Source organism: Epinephelus moara, chromosome 24 (genome assembly GCF_006386435.1).
Source record: "Epinephelus moara isolate mb chromosome 24, YSFRI_EMoa_1.0, whole genome shotgun sequence".
NCBI lineage: Eukaryota > Metazoa > Chordata > Actinopteri > Perciformes > Serranidae > Epinephelus > Epinephelus moara.
Window position 1 is genome coordinate 15119109 of NC_065529.1, and position 15867 is coordinate 15134975.

General features: G+C 41.5%; 1 protein-coding gene across 1 annotated transcript in view; it reads right to left on the bottom strand.

The window, feature by feature from the left end:
• LOC126385512 (low-density lipoprotein receptor-related protein 1-like) overlaps positions 1-15867 on the bottom strand; it is a 79461-nt gene that overhangs the window by 33650 nt on the left and 29944 nt on the right. Inside the window, exons 3-4 of the mRNA XM_050037264.1 lie at positions 4662-4799; positions 115-234 (exon numbers count right to left, since the gene is read on the bottom strand). Coding sequence (XP_049893221.1) covers positions 115-234; positions 4662-4799 — 258 coding nt within the window. The remainder of the gene's footprint in view (positions 1-114; positions 235-4661; positions 4800-15867) is intronic.

The following is a 15867-nucleotide window of genomic DNA, read 5'->3' on the forward strand; positions in this document are numbered from 1 at the left end:
GGCTCTTTAACACTTCATCCAGGAATAAAAAACAAACATCAACTATTCTTCCCGACTTATTGATTTAACACTTGCGGCGCATACTGAGGATGGCCATTGCTTAGAGGAACTCACCTTTGCATGTCTTTCCATCTGCGCTGATCTCATAACCACTCTTACAGTAACAAGCAGGCCCTCCTGGAGTCACCGCACAGCTCTCCTGACAACCCATGAGGGAGCAGTTGGATATAAACTCTGGAGGGAGACAAAGGAAGGGAGGGGGACAGAGGACAAGAGTGAGCGTCAGAATAATGTGTGTAGCAAGAACGGGGAACGACTGACACTGTATAAAGGAGTGACTTAAGACATAAGGTGTTTATTCATGTTTCTTTCTTGTTACAGACATTGTTATCGGGCTGAAAACACTGCATCAGTGGTTCCAATAGGAGCTGGATTTGTGTATAATTCTTTAATAATCCTCTAAACATACCACTTTAAACCCACAGATTATACTGTGATCACTCATTTCATTCATCCTGCAGGGTTCTATCTGGCAGAAGACACAGAGACAGGCATGCCTGACAGGAACAGGTGCTGCTGAAGCTGCCATTGTACAATTCCTGGGGAAAATTTACAGCTCAGCAGGGTGGTGAAGTGCGTTAATACTTGATGTGTGTCTGGCTGAATAGTTGAACTATACTCTCTGCAGCCTCCTCTTGACAATAAGGTGAATATAAATAGTAAGTGCAAAACATTCAGAGTCAGTTCAGTTAACCATCAACAAGATGTGATCTACAGTGAGTGGGATTGGATGCAGTGTGACTTTCAAAAATGAAGAGATTCTCAGATACAGTTTCTAGATCTGTCCCTGAAAACAACAACAACAAAAACATATATCTACTGAAACAGAATGTGTCACCGGTGAAAATGAAGGCTTCTGATTGGAAAATTCATTTGAGTCGACAAATGGATCATATGTGAACAATAGCTCAGTGCAAAAACAGTACAGATAGAGTAACAAAATCAAGAGTGCTAGAATTAACTAGAAAGGTACACTCAGTAAAGTGCATGCCTTGAGCACACAGTCATACATATGCACAGAAAACATTAGGCTGATAGGCCCAGTAGCATGCAAGATTTGCCACGACAGACAAATACACACACACACCTGAACGCATGATCCCGGGGCTTACCTCAGGCGGAGATAATAATAACACAGCTATTCTTTGCAGAACACAGTGCTGCTATTGTGCAAACACCATTCTAATACTATAACAGTCTTAACCAAAAAATGGCAGAGATGGCAAGTTCAGAAGGCACAGAGGTGCCTGGAGCTATCAAATTATTTTATGAATAACAAATGCATCCATCGAGATCATTGACAGCAACCAGGCTCCTCATGTGTGGAGCTCCCTACCTGAGATCCTCAGGCAAACTCAGTATCCTTTTCCCTCTTCTCTGTCTCATGACTGTTCTTCATTCCTGATGGTATTTGTTTGAATTGCTTAAATTATTTTGTCTAGTTTTATGTCTTGTGTTTTGGATTTTATTAACTTGTATTATTTGTCTTTAGCATAAAGCACTGCATGGTCCTTGGGGAAAAAAAAGAATTCAGGTTACCCATATAGTTCAGGACTGTAAATTGAATGTATATGCATGATAAAATTCAATTGCCGAAATGTGTAGTTGTGGATTCAATTTACTTCTAAATCCAAAAAGCCCATTTCAGTAAATTGATTTTTCAGTTCCTAGATGTCTTCAGCTCATCTCACATGTAATGACAATAGTAATATTTAACACTGTGGTTATCGCTGTACCAATCGTTATATCAACTGATATTGTTGTTCCATTATGATTGTACTTGCAATTGCTTTTCACTTTTACATTTCAATCATTACAATACGACTTCCTCTTGTGTGAATGTGGAATGTTCCTGTAAGTAAAACAAATAAATGCTTCGGCCCTGCACTCACAATCAATGCCCCTCTGCTAACCCAGACCATCTCCAAGGCTACACACACATCAAATATAGAAGAGCACAAACACAACATGCTACAGTCACACCTTCCAGTCAGCTGACCGACGCATAATGGAATTTCTGCAGCGTTTTCAACAGTGCGCTGCACATCCTGTGAGCTATAAATCAAGACACAGTGAGTCATAGTCAAACAGACACAGTCATGTCAAACCACGCTGAGATCTATCAGTCACCAGTGATTCACTTCGCCCAGAAAACACTGGCAGACAATTTACACTAACACAACACCTCCGGAGCAAGAATCTCAAGACACTTTTGAGATTAAAGAAACAAAAGCCCACAGTTTTGGTGCAATACTGTGCTGCTGCGCATATTGTATTTCTGCACTAAATGGATTTCCTAAATCAATAATAAAGTTTATCTTGAACCCGAACAGCCCCAAACAGCTATAACTGCTGAGCAAGAAAAAGCTAAACATCACAAATCAGCATTTTTCTATTCAGTTTCCAGCTATTTTTCCCGACTGTTAAGTGTTCTGCTCTGTATGAGACTAAACACCAGATGAGTTACTCCATATAACCAGTGCCCTGCTGCCAATCCTCATACAGTGCATGAATATTATAGACAAGCACACAAGTCTTCCTGCTGCACTGCAGAAGCCTGCTGGGACAACCACAGTTCAAATTACAGACATGCCCGGAATTTTCCAAAACAAGTCTGAGCACCGAACAACTGAGATGTGTTTAGAAAACCAACATGGGCAACAATGTAAACAACCAACCGTGACACATACCGCAAAATATTTATTTTGAGCAAATAAAAGCTCAGTAAATTGCTCTGTTTTGGTTCAGAATGCAAACCACTCATATCAATCTGATGACCCCTGACTGGAAAACACAACCCTTTAGGAGACAAAAGATGTCAACCAGAGATATTTATGCTACAGACGCAAATACACACAAAAACCCCAACCCTTTAATTGAATTCTAACCTTACAGTCATGGACCCCATGGTTGTCCCCAGAAAGCTGGTGCCCCCCCACATATGGGCAGATATTTATGGTGGATATGAAAGACACACAAACACAGGAGTCAATTCTCACTTTAAAGTCCAGCCAGTCTGAAAGTGCAGGACAATTTGATGTCCTTTTCTTCTTCACCTGCAAGATCGTCTGAGACCAGCCACCCGGACAGCTGGTGCATCAATTAATTTGAACAACCGGATCATTTCTGCCCAATATGTCAGAAACCATCCCAGGGATGCTCAAAGGATGGTCTCAGATGATCTTGCAGGTGAGGACGTTGGATGTGGAAGTCCTAGGCTGGTGTGCAGTTGTAAGGATGGTTGGATGTACTGCCAAATTCACCAAAATGTTATCGCAGACAGCTTACGGAGCATGGGTTTCTTGAAGGTGGCAGTGCTGTTTGGGCTGAAAAAGCCATGTGTAAGCAAGGTAAAGGAGGTTATTGGGTTGGTGTGGGGAGCAGTGAGTGTCTCTGGGACGCCAGAGATCACTGTCTAGCCTCCTGGAGGTGTCGTGGGACCAACTAGACAAAACACTGGTGAAAGGAGCCTCCCACCTGATGACCCCAAAGACATGTTAGTTATCACTGCTCACTGGTCTGTATAGTTAAGCCTTGCCATAATAGCTAATCATAGGGCTTAGAAGGTTATTCACTGAGTGCTGATCATTTCTCTAGAGCACAAACTTCTTGTGTTTATTTGAATGGTAATGAAATGAGCATTCACTCCATGGGCAACATTTCTGGTGGACATTCCTGCAGTCAGCATGCCAATGGCACACTCCTTCAAAACCTGACCATCCTAAGTAAAGGTACACCTGTTTAGTAAGGATACTGTTTAATCAGCGTCTTGATATGCCATACAGCTCTCAACATCAGTGAACAAAATTGTGCAAATGTGCTTAGAAAAAGTATCAGATCTTTTACTTCAACTCATAAAAAATGAGACAAGTGTTGCATTTATGCTTTTATTCAGCATATTAGTTATGCAGCAGTAATGCCTGCTGGCTATTCTTACATTTATTTGACCTTTGTTAGGATTTGGACACAAATTAGCCTGATGGACAGTATTTGGCTCTCCATCGTCAGTCGAGTTTCTCTGCTAACCTTTTGACAGACATGACTCCCAAATAGAGGAACTCCTCAGTTCCCTTTAGACCTTCACCATTTCCTGTAATAATCCATCTATTCAGTGAATACATTAAAGTCTTTTGCACAATCAAGTTCTATTTTCTTTCGATGTGGTCGACTTGGATCAGCACATTCTTGTAGAGGCCATTACATTCTTAAGGCTCATCATAAATGTGCTTCCTAGTTTCAGGTTCCGAAATGACAACTTCCCCATTCGAGTGTTAAAAAAATGAGTTAATCCGGGTACGTGATGTCAAACACACAGTTGATTTTGTTTCCATAGAGCAAACAGAATTGTGGCAACAAAAAACACAACACAGTATTTTCACACTGATGTGGTAAATGAATCTGTTACTGTGACTTCAGTGTGAAGATTTCAGAGGTGAGAACTGTAAGATAAGAAAGCGTCAAATAGAACAACAGACTTCCTACTCCCATTTCTTTCACACAGACAGGATGTACTAGCATGAGAATTGTGTTATTAACCTGAGCACTCTTTTATATGCATATTGCATAGCCCAAAAATATGTCTGTGTGTGTGACAGTGATACCTCTGCAGTGTGGTCCCTCATCCCAGCCGTCAGTACAGTCTGGAGCCCCGTTGCACAGCTTGCTCATGTGGATGCAGAGCTCCGTTCCTCCACACTGGTACTCATTGGGAGGGCAACGTGATACAGTGCTGTGTGGACCTGAGGAAGACACATGCAATTATGGTTGACTGAAAAAGTAAGGACAGTAAGAAGTATAATAACTCTCTGTAAAACGAAAAAATGTCTATTTTATTTCATGAAACCCTCAGGAACATCAATGATACAGATGAAACGAATATTTCATCTTTTAAATAAAAGTGGCAACTTTTCTGGTTCTGCTATTGTTTCCCATTAATTGATGATTTAGTTATCTATTCATTTTACTCATGCTGTTTGATCTGGGCATAATTGTATGCAGTGCATCAATCTAATTAGAGACTACAGATAATCCAACATATCTTTCCTGCAACATGGCCACATATATTGAGTCAACTGCAATAGGAAGACATTAGACATCCTGTAATATTGTGGGTGACATTATTGGTTCAAATCATAGACTGTATAAAAATAATGGATATAGCCACAGGGACGTCACCCATTGGTTTGTGGACTCCCATTTTGAAGCATCAAGTTTGGCATTTTGGCTGTCTCCATCTTGGATTTTTGGAGCCAGAAGTGACCCAAGGTGACCATATTTGGACAAATTTAAACCAGTTATATAAAAATTCATCACTGTGCAGCTGTTATGAACATGGAAATTAACTATAGAGACCAAAACTGTTTTTTGTACCAGGCTGTAAATATGTTTATTTCTGCTGTACAGTTGGGCATTTCATCATGGGTCTCTATGGGGACTTTTAGAGCCAGGTTCAAGTGTCTATTCGAGGAGCTGCAGTTTTCCGCACTTTCCATTGGCTTCATTTATTTAGCTCCGGAACTTGCCGCTTAGTTCAAGTCAAATAAATCTGAGCCAAATAAAGTCTCTCTCAGTTGCATTATTAAACTGTCATTTGATGTATTTTGAATGTGCAGTGCACTAGATTAAAGTTGTAAAGTATGTCAAAGTAAAAGATGCAAAACTGGGTCTGTGTATGCCTCTGTCAACTAAAGTCATTGAAGGTATACAATGCATAATTTTCCTAAAAACAATGTATAGACTCTTACAAACACAAACGTAAAACAGTAACTTACAATCCCTGTATGGTACACTGCTGAAATTGTTTTCTCTGCTTATGTTTGCAACAAGAACCATTCTCAGCAGGCAGAAACAAAAGTGCAATGTCATGCCAAAACGGATACCGAAATTGCACTGTACTACCTTATCTGTGAACACAGCTCCAGCTGTGCCACTCCACACACTCCGTTACAAACTGGTTTGTTTGAAGCCATGACGGCACATATAGTACAACACCATGTATTTCCTAAGACTGATCCTACCCTGGGATCTTTGTCATATGCCTTCTCCCTTTGTCTCTTTCATTCATTTTGTGTCAAATGTAAACCATTCAGTAAAGCAGAAATGCTTTCAAATCAATCTTTATAAAACACTGCCCTTTCATCCTGCCAGTGGGCGACAAAGTTTCTGAACTGTGTGTGTCTGACAATATATTTGTTAGACTGGAGCAACACTGAAATATTTTTCTACCATCTTCCCCAGTGAGCGCACATCAAGCTATCTGTTCCTTCATATCTGTGGATGGCACCACTGTGGTGGGTGTCATCACAAACCATTACACACCCAGATACAAGTCAGAAGTAACCTGCAGCAAACAATCTGGCTATGAATAAACTAAAAACAGATCCTCCAAAGATTCCTCATGCTCACCTTATTGAAAATCAGTGGGCCAACTTAGTCATCTAGGGATGCTCAGTGTCGTACAGAATACTTCACCCCTCAAAATACCATTTATATCTGAGTTACTCGTGTGTGAAGAAAACTTTTTTTCCCGTATGCCTTCACGGTGAATGAAGAATCCAAAAAGTGAGAAAATTCTTGATGAATTGATGCCATCATTTAACTACAGCGAAAAAGAAGAAAAAAAGACATCCATTCATCCAGACTCCATTGACCAAAACAGTATTTTTACTTTGCTGACCATGGGAGCGTCTGGTCTACCGCTGCCTCAGTTGATAGTTTGTTTGTGTTATTGTTTAACTTTGGTGAATCCAAAATAACCCTTTAAAACAACAAAGTTACACAATAACACAAACTAACTAATTAAACAAGGCAGTGGTAGACCAGCAGCTCCTGTGTTCAGCAAAGTAAAAGTAATGTTTTTGCCAATGGAGCCTGGTTTTGAAGACAGCAGAGGTTTTACTTTCTGTTAAGTTCCCTGTTTTGGAAGTACTAAGCATACCACTGGATAAATGAGAATTAGATTATAGCGCACAGGTTGTGGGAGGGATTGTAAATTGATTTTTTGGTATTGTTGTCAAATGTGGACCCCTTTTACTTAAATTCATCAAGAATTTCCTCTGTTTGTGGATTCTTCATTTACCGGAGGCACACGACAAAAACAAACTTTTCTTCAACAATTGAACGGAACACAGGGTGAGTTTAGTGTTCCTAAAATCATGCTGACAACATAAGCAATTGTTAACATTTTCACTTGCTAACTGAAGTCATAATGAGACAATATACGTCAGGATCTGTGTGACTCAGCAGAGTGATTGATCAATTATGCTGAGCTTGCGCTTTGCAGTAATTAATCAGAGCTCACTGCCGTAATGTTAGGAAAAACTGAAGATTTTGTAAATATTCACAAGTTGGGAAACTTGTACAACATCTGCAAGAATATTTTGGAAACTTCCTTAATAAACTGTCTCTGTAGGAACATCACAAAGGCAAATTCATTTCAATGTACCAGACAGAGTTCTGATGCTAAAATGATTTGTTCAAGAAAGCAGGCTATTTGTGTGCATCTGTTTGCCTTATTTCCTAACGCTAGCTGTTTTGTTCATTTACCTTGTTTCCCAACACTTCAGCCTTCCCCTTCTCATCCATCATGGATTTACATTCATCTTTTCCTCTTGCCAACTTAGCAGACTAAACCACAAGGCAGACACTCAAAGTACCATTGTGGCAGCAAAAGATAGCCACTAGAGAAAACTAGTAGGAATTACAAACACACCATTATCCTAGTTGGAACTGGCCAAATGACTACCTTCCCTACATCTACAGCGTACACACATCCATTTCAGAGGCACAACACCAACAATAAGCACGCCAATGTAGTGGCATGCAGGCCTGGTATAGTAGTATCTGCTGTGAGAGGATTTTAGAATCCCTGGGAAAGAAAACATCTTGAGTTGGTCCAAAACTGCTCCCCCTAAGACACTAAATGTATGCGGCTTTAACTCGATAGAGGAGTGAATGTACTGCTAAAGTCACTGGACAATCTGCGAGGGCCTTTCCACTTAATGGTCTTATTACTGAACTCTTTTTCTTGGATGAGGTTCCCTGCCTTGTGACTCTGACCAGTCTTGCATCCACAAAAAGACTAATGACTCAGCACAACTTCTGTCCTAAAGTTAAACTAGTCCGTGTGTTGCCAGCAACTCTGCACTGTATGTCCAAACTGCTGTCATCACTTTCCAAGTCGATGGGCTGTGAGATGACTGACAAACTATGTACCCATCAATCATTACAACAAAAGCATACAGCTACTCCGGTCCAATAAACTGCTTATCGTCCGTCTAAAGCTCACTTATTAAATATTGTATCTTGTGCCTTTATTTCATATACAAAGCAAAATGTATAAATTATAGTTTCTGTTTTCACTGGGAATTATGTTCTCAAATTATTTCTTGGCAACCAGTTGCCTGGCAACCTAGCAATGAGAGCAAGACTTGAGGAAGTCCCTGCACTGATGGTTTAAATGGCCAGTGGATTAAATACATAGTATGCAGGGTTTTCCTAAAAGCAGCTGTTCTCATGCACTGTTTGTACATATACCTACGAAAGAAATGCACTGCTATTCATATATAATCCTGTAATCATGAGCCAGGAATTTGTGTATAACCCATGTAATCTGGAAGGCTGTGATCAGGTGACCAATGCACTGACAGGGTAAAGAAAAATAAAGTAAAGTAGTATAAAGAACAAAAGTCAGGGTTAGGGTTAGGGTAGACAGGCTGGGGTGGTGGATGGATCAAACAAACACAGGACTTTTTCCCAGGAGAAGTTATTTTAAAGGAATACTTCACCCAACAAATGACCATTTGTGTATCAATTACTCACCCCAGGTCACCCTGAATTTGTGAAGAAAACTTTATATTTCTCACATACCTCCGCTGGACAAAGAATCCAACAACAACAAACATTGTTTATTAATTGAGCTAAATGCGGACCACATTTAACAACACCAAAACCTTACCTAAACATCTGTATCCATCTACATGCTAGGTTCTTCCAAAACATGATGCACTGCCTTGCCTACAGCCCTTTCTGACCACGACTAAAGGTGAAAAGTTTCACTCTTAGTCCCAGTCAGAAAGGGCTGAAGGCAAAGCAATGCAACCTGTTTTGGATGCACTGAGCATGAGACTAGATACGTAAAACTTCGATTATACTAGATGAGTTGCGTGAGAGTTTCTAAACAGATGTTTTGATATAGTTTTGCTATTGTTAAACCTGGTTTACATCAGTGAATCAACAAAGTTTGCCATTTTTGGATTCTTCGTTCATCAAATGCATGCCAGAAAAAGTTTTTTTCCCCCACAAATTTAAGGTGCTATTGCATGATTATTTGATACATGAATGGTCATTTTGTGGGATGTAATCACCATGTTTCTTTTCCTAAACCTTACCTTACCTACATATAACTATACTTTCCTAAACATAACCTATGTAACTTTACATTAAGGAAGTAATGTAATGACGCCATTCGTGCGGTGCTAATTCATTAGATATTATACAAACCGGTGTATGGAGATACATTGCTGTATGTGGCAGTGTATCTATCTGCAGAGACCCTGCCCTCTGCCTGTATTTTCTTATTTTCTTCTTATTTGGCTGTGTACAGGGCATTTCTGGGTGTGTAACCCCCAGCCAAAACTAGTGCACAGGTGAAGTCAGGATTTTATAAAAACCAGGTGCCAGACTGTAGCACCCATCCAAGAGGAAGCTACGAAAATTTCAGACATAGCAGCGGGAAAATGCAAATATAGTGAGGGGAAACGCCAAGTAGACAAAGCTCATTCCAAAACAAGTGTGAATCTGGGGTTGGTTTTCACTTGAACTGTCGCTGGCAAGCACTGAAGGAGAGAATGGGTATTAAAAACGACACAGAGTTGGCCTGTTTTCTGTTGGGCAGGTAGGTGCGGGTGGTTAGCTCAGTGAGCTTGCTAAACTATCTACTTTTCCATTACAACAAACGTAGCATTCCTACAATAGTAACTTGCAGTGAACCGATTGTAGGGAGGAGGGGCCAAGTTTTAAAGTTGTGTTAACAAACAGTAAGTGACAATTCCTGCATAGTAAACCTTTAAACATGATACATACAACATATTCATTAGTGAGCTTTAGAGGTGACAGTAGAACTTTGGAGAGAACCAGTCTGGCTGTTTCCCCCTGCTTTCAGTCTTTATGTTGCTATGCTAAGCCAATGAGCTGCAAGCTCTAGTTTCCTCTTTAGCAAACAAAAATAAAGTGGTGTTGATCTTTTCATTTAACTCTCAGCAAGAAAGTGAAAATTTCTTTCTTCTTATTACTGAAAAGTAGATAAAACTGCAAGCAAAATGCATGAACTTCTTCCTTCCTTCCTTTGATACATCAAATTTATATGAAACCAATCACTCCTATACAGGGCTCATCTTTCACAACCCATGTGGAAAGTCAAACTGTTCCTCCTCCGTACTCTCTCTCTCCCCGTCTTTATCTCCTCCCATCATTTTTCCTCCAACATCTGTTGACCCATTTACAGTAAGTGTATAAGAGGGAGGGCAGTGTGTGGAAAACGAACACAGTTGAGAAACAAAGAGAAAGGAAGAGAAAGTGAGAGAGCAGACAGAGAGTGGAACACCTCATCCACAGGAAGTGGACAGAGCCCCACAAGGCTTCATTCTTGAGCGAGCTGGCAGCGGTCGGCGGGGCCGCGGTGGAAAAGGCATCGCTAATTTGAATTAAACAGGGTCTTTTATTCAACATTCCTCTACTGTGAGCGAGCCAGGTTAAGCAGGCCCAAACCTTTTTTTTTTCTTTGAGAAGTTTCTATTTGCTCTGTTTCTCTACACAGCTCGTTGAATAGTTCAGTGAAAGATCTACACAGCCTGGCTGGTACGGCTTCAACTATTCTGTTCTGTAGCTCAATTAGGGCACCCAAGGAAAAGGAAAATCATCCTGGTGTTCCCATCATCGACCCATACAGGCTTGCCTTGTGACAGAGCCTGTGGGTGAAAACTGAGGCTGGAGATTTGACTGTTCTTTTCCTATGGAGAACGACAGATCGTTCCAAGGCTTCACTTCTCTCCTACAGACGTCATAGAGACGTAAGCAGATACCAGGACACATTTCACTTCTTCCATTAGTCTGACGCAACAAATTTGTCTGAGGATGTACAAACACACGCCAACAGCTTCAGCCTTTATAAAAATTGCAGTGCAATACCTATAAAGAAACAATATTAAAGGGTCACTTCTGTATTTTTCAAGCTTGACCCCATTTTCCCATGTTTTTGTGTGCAAGTTAATAATGGAGACAACAATTTCTGAAATTGGGCCAGTATTGAAAGAGCACTGCATTCTTGCGAGCAATTGTGCACCGTCAATTTACTACCATTAAAAGTGTTTGTTATTGCTACGGACAATCTGGCAACATGAGAATTCCCTCAGAGAAATGAAATGTTTTCCTGTGTCTTTCGCTGCTGTTTATTATTGTGACCAAGTCTCCTTCAAGGAGAAATGCCGCTCTGAAATCTCACAAGAGGTGGCTAACTCTTAATAACAGAAATGTTAGTGAGAGATGGACAGTGTAGTGCCAAGAAGAGTGTGTTGTGTCGGACTTCAGATAGTATAGCTTAGTGTTATCTAGTCTCTATATACAGACTCTACATACAGTGAATGTAGAGTCTGTAGGCAAACCCCGGAGATCTTGCCTCCGGAGGAAGAGCGGAAGAGCCCTGGTTTCCGGTTGTAGGCTGTTTGTAGTCCGTGTGATATTGATCAATCACGTTTGAGCCGGCTGCAGTTGTTGCCAGGTTAAACTGTCCGCGCGGTGAACTAACGAGGCGGAACATAATTGGCGTCACTGCAAACTGAATCCATCGCAATGGTTCAGCATATTTACTTATATATAAACGGAAGTCGGAAACGGAAATTCGCCTCCTCCACCCAAATCAAACCGGAATGCCAAAAAATCGGGGGTCTGCCCCCAGAGGCTGTATCGCCATCTGCCGGAAGTCAGACGCCAAATACAGCCAATGGGTTCCGAGAATAAGTGTCATCTAAAAGATTTGTAATGTCATGACTGAATATTTAGTTGATTATGAAAATGCAGAAGCATGAGCCAGACTTTGATGACAAAAACAGACTGTATCAGTGACAGGTAAGAAAAAGCGTTTCATTTCACCAATGAGTTCTCTCCATAATGTTGTCAGACACTTAAAATTAAAATTTTAACCTGTCAGTAGAAAAAACAACCACTTTTAGTCGACGTAAATTGATGCCACTACAGCTGCAGCTGTCCCTCCCAATACTGGACTAGTTTCAAAAACTGCTGTCTCCATTAGTCACTTAGACCAGTGGTTCCCAACCTGAGGTTCCTGAACCCCATTAGGGGTCACCAAAGCTTCACGGAGGCCTTCTAAAACTTAGGGGATGTAAGACAACTTAAAAAAATATACAGTAGGCCTATATCTCAGTATTTTGTTCCTTTCTGTGAAGGAAACTGAATAAAGTTCATATTATTATTCAAGATATAAACTTAAAAAGAATGTCACAGGGCACGATGAAGACCTGAACACAAGCTATATTCACAGAGCCTTCACTGTCTCCTAACAGCCTCCTACTGCAGTTTAAACAACCAAAGAGCTCACAGAACAATGGCTAAGTGTCAGGGAGAAGAAAACACTGAATCTGCCAAAAAAAGAAGTCTATTAAGTCTGTATAATTGTTCAATTTAAAAAAAAATGCATAAAATAGACAAAGAATGGTATAAAAAGTTCTTAAAAATATCAAGAACTCATCTCTGATGCAACATTCGTGGGAAATAATCTGCTCAAAATTCATTCTGCAGCCACTGTGTTCAGTATCTGACTTAATTGCACTGATTTATCAGGTGTCAATATGTCACTTAGTCAGGGGTCATCATTTAACTCAATGATAGAAAATGGGTCCCTATGGGATAAAGGTTGGAAACCACTGACTTAGACACTAACACATTGAGAGATAGGGTCCAGGTTCTAAAAATACTGCAGTTCCCCTTTACCACCTGATGGATACTTTTCTGCAAGTCACCATTAGAGCCAAACAAAGCCTTGTTTCTCTAAGCATCTATCAAAACAACCTTGCGGCATGCTGGATTTCAGACACCTTGCACGAGTGGAGTCTTTAAGCCGCTACACATAGAGGTAGATCACATGCACTTTTCCAGTGTGAGGGAGTGAGGGCAGAGGGGGTGACGAAAGAAGTGTGTGTGTGTGTGTGTGGGGGGGGGGCAAGAGAACTAAGGCCATTGTTTGGATCACACAAATCGGCTGTGGCTCCCTACAAAGCAGGCTGAGCCGCGGTGTTGTAAGAAGCGTCACGTGCGAAGCCTGATCTGAACTGTGGCATGGCCACCTGGAGGGAGAGCTGGGGTGATGGCGAAGGCCACGGGGACACGGTGCTGAGAGGGGAGCTGGCACTTTCTAGTTATGTGCTGTTTTCAGATTTATATTTTAGGACACATTTTCCCTACTGCGACCTTTTATACTTTTATAACTGTTGAATTTTTTCTCTTTCACAAGTAAAGTTTTTGCAGAATTATTGATCTTGATCTGTGTTCCCTCTGCAGTGGTAGCAAAGAGGCCCAGCTGACTGAGAGGGATTCTGGATCCAGGTCCAGATCAGGCTGTCCCCAAGCCCAAAGCTTGTTAGGCTGTGGGGATTTTCCATTCACTACTTCATGCTTCAGCTCCATATGCTCGTCAACACAATGCTTATTCACCCAATAACAAACACACAAACAATAACAAGACGCTGCCAGTGCTAAAACATAAAAGGGACTTTATGTGGGCCAGAATGAGGCCAACTGGGGAGAGCAACGATGCTACCCACTGCCTTGCGTTGCTTCTAAATACTGCAGATGCTTCAGCATATGAGACAATGGCAGAAACACACATCCCGCTAACAAGCAAGATTAATTAAAAAATAATCCTGCTACTTTTCACAGACATCAACCATCCAGATACAGCTGAATAATTTAACATGTTGATCCATAAATATACCTCATGAATAAATAGTGCTGCACCAGTTTACTGCCAGCAGCTCTTAATGACATACTAATACTGGGTTTCTCTGACCACTGATGACCATGTCCTCACAAACCGGCTGGCCCTCCCTGCGATGCTCTTGGCCCACTTGACACATTCTTGGCCGCAGCAGCCGAAATCTTGACCAAGCAGCCCCGAGGCGCCCCTTGACCTCCCTCCTTCGTCTGCCCTGCCAAAGAAACGAAAAACTCCAAACAACTAGGACACAGCACCGAAAACAAGACGCGGCGACACCAGAGCTCGAGTCAGGGTAAGAGAGAGGACATGGTGGCTGCCATGGGAGTGTGTTATTCTGATGTTGCTACTCAACGCAGTCTTGTCAAAAAGATCACGGGCAGCAAAAGAGCAGGCACGGCAACAGCTAGCCGCAGAGCCCTGAGGGCAACAATACCCCTGTTTATTTCTGACAGCTATTCTATAAACACTTCACTCCACAGGTGGAAAACAACACATTAACCTGCCACTCCAACCACACCTGTGGGTGCCTCACTAATACTAGAGTGTGTTTATTTTCAGCTCCCTTTGTCCAGGCAATCACGTCTCCGTTTAACAATGTTTTTGGACAAATTGACAGTGTAAATGCAGTTTATTCTAACCACCTCTGGCTTTCACCCTGGTGGCAGACTGCGTGCCCTCTCTGCACTCTGCACTTGCTGCTTGGATCTTTGCTCTCCCCGCTCACCCCCTTTTCCTTCCAAGATATCAACACCACATTTTTATTCCTTCCTGGGGGGGCTTCTGGGGTGGCTGGCAGGGCGACAAGCAAAGCAGGAAGGCTAAATCCAGCTCTCGAAAGCACAACAAACTGAGCCTTCTCCAAACACAGCGGCACCACTGCTCCTCAGGGTACAGAGACCACTAAGCAAACAGTTCTATCAGCAGAGTAAATTGCAAAATTCATACAGGACAACACCACCAGATACCCCGACCAAATAAATAGCTTGGGACTATATCGGTTATGAAAGAGGAAAAGTAAGCAAATACACACAAAGGAAATCAATGGTGGAATTGCAAGAGGTTATGTCATTCATTCACGCACAACTATTTCCTTAAGCTTAAGCATAAAAGAGCAGATAATAAAAGTTCACACAGACACTCTCCTTTTTGTCTCCCTTTCTTCTATCTTCTCTCACAAACACAGACAGATGAAAGAAGAAAAATAGATCTGTTGCCCTCGGCATAAGGTTCTTAACTATATTTCTCAGATTGAAAAGGCTCATTATTTGATTCATTCACCTCCTATTTCCTCACAGTGGACCCGAGGATTAACTTAAAACTATTAGCATTGTGCAAGTTTTTCTTGTAAAGAGCAGAGAGGGGGCCATACTGCTGCCCCACGACAACTAAATATCTGAAAGGCATTTAGTCTGTTTTGGCTTAGAGTTCTTACCCAGAAAGCAAGAGACTAACTTTAATCATTGCAAATTAAGCGCCGAGCCCCTCTCCAGACAGTCATTTTCATTTGTTGCGCAGAGAATTAGAAAACTAATTCAAAGGACAGACGACTAATTATCGCGCTGAAAAACAGCTATGCAAATGACAGGAAAGGCCCAAGGGGACTTCGGAGAGAAGGATGAGAGTAATCGTCACTGTACGAGCCAAGAAACCAGAGGAGACCGACGTTAAACAACCACCGCGGAAGGCAAGCTGTGTGTTCAATAATGCAATCTCGCATACAGGATGTAGTCGTTTATTACCACTGCTAATCAGACACAAGGTAGTTTGCCATGCAGAGTGAAAGACCAGCCGAAAGGCAT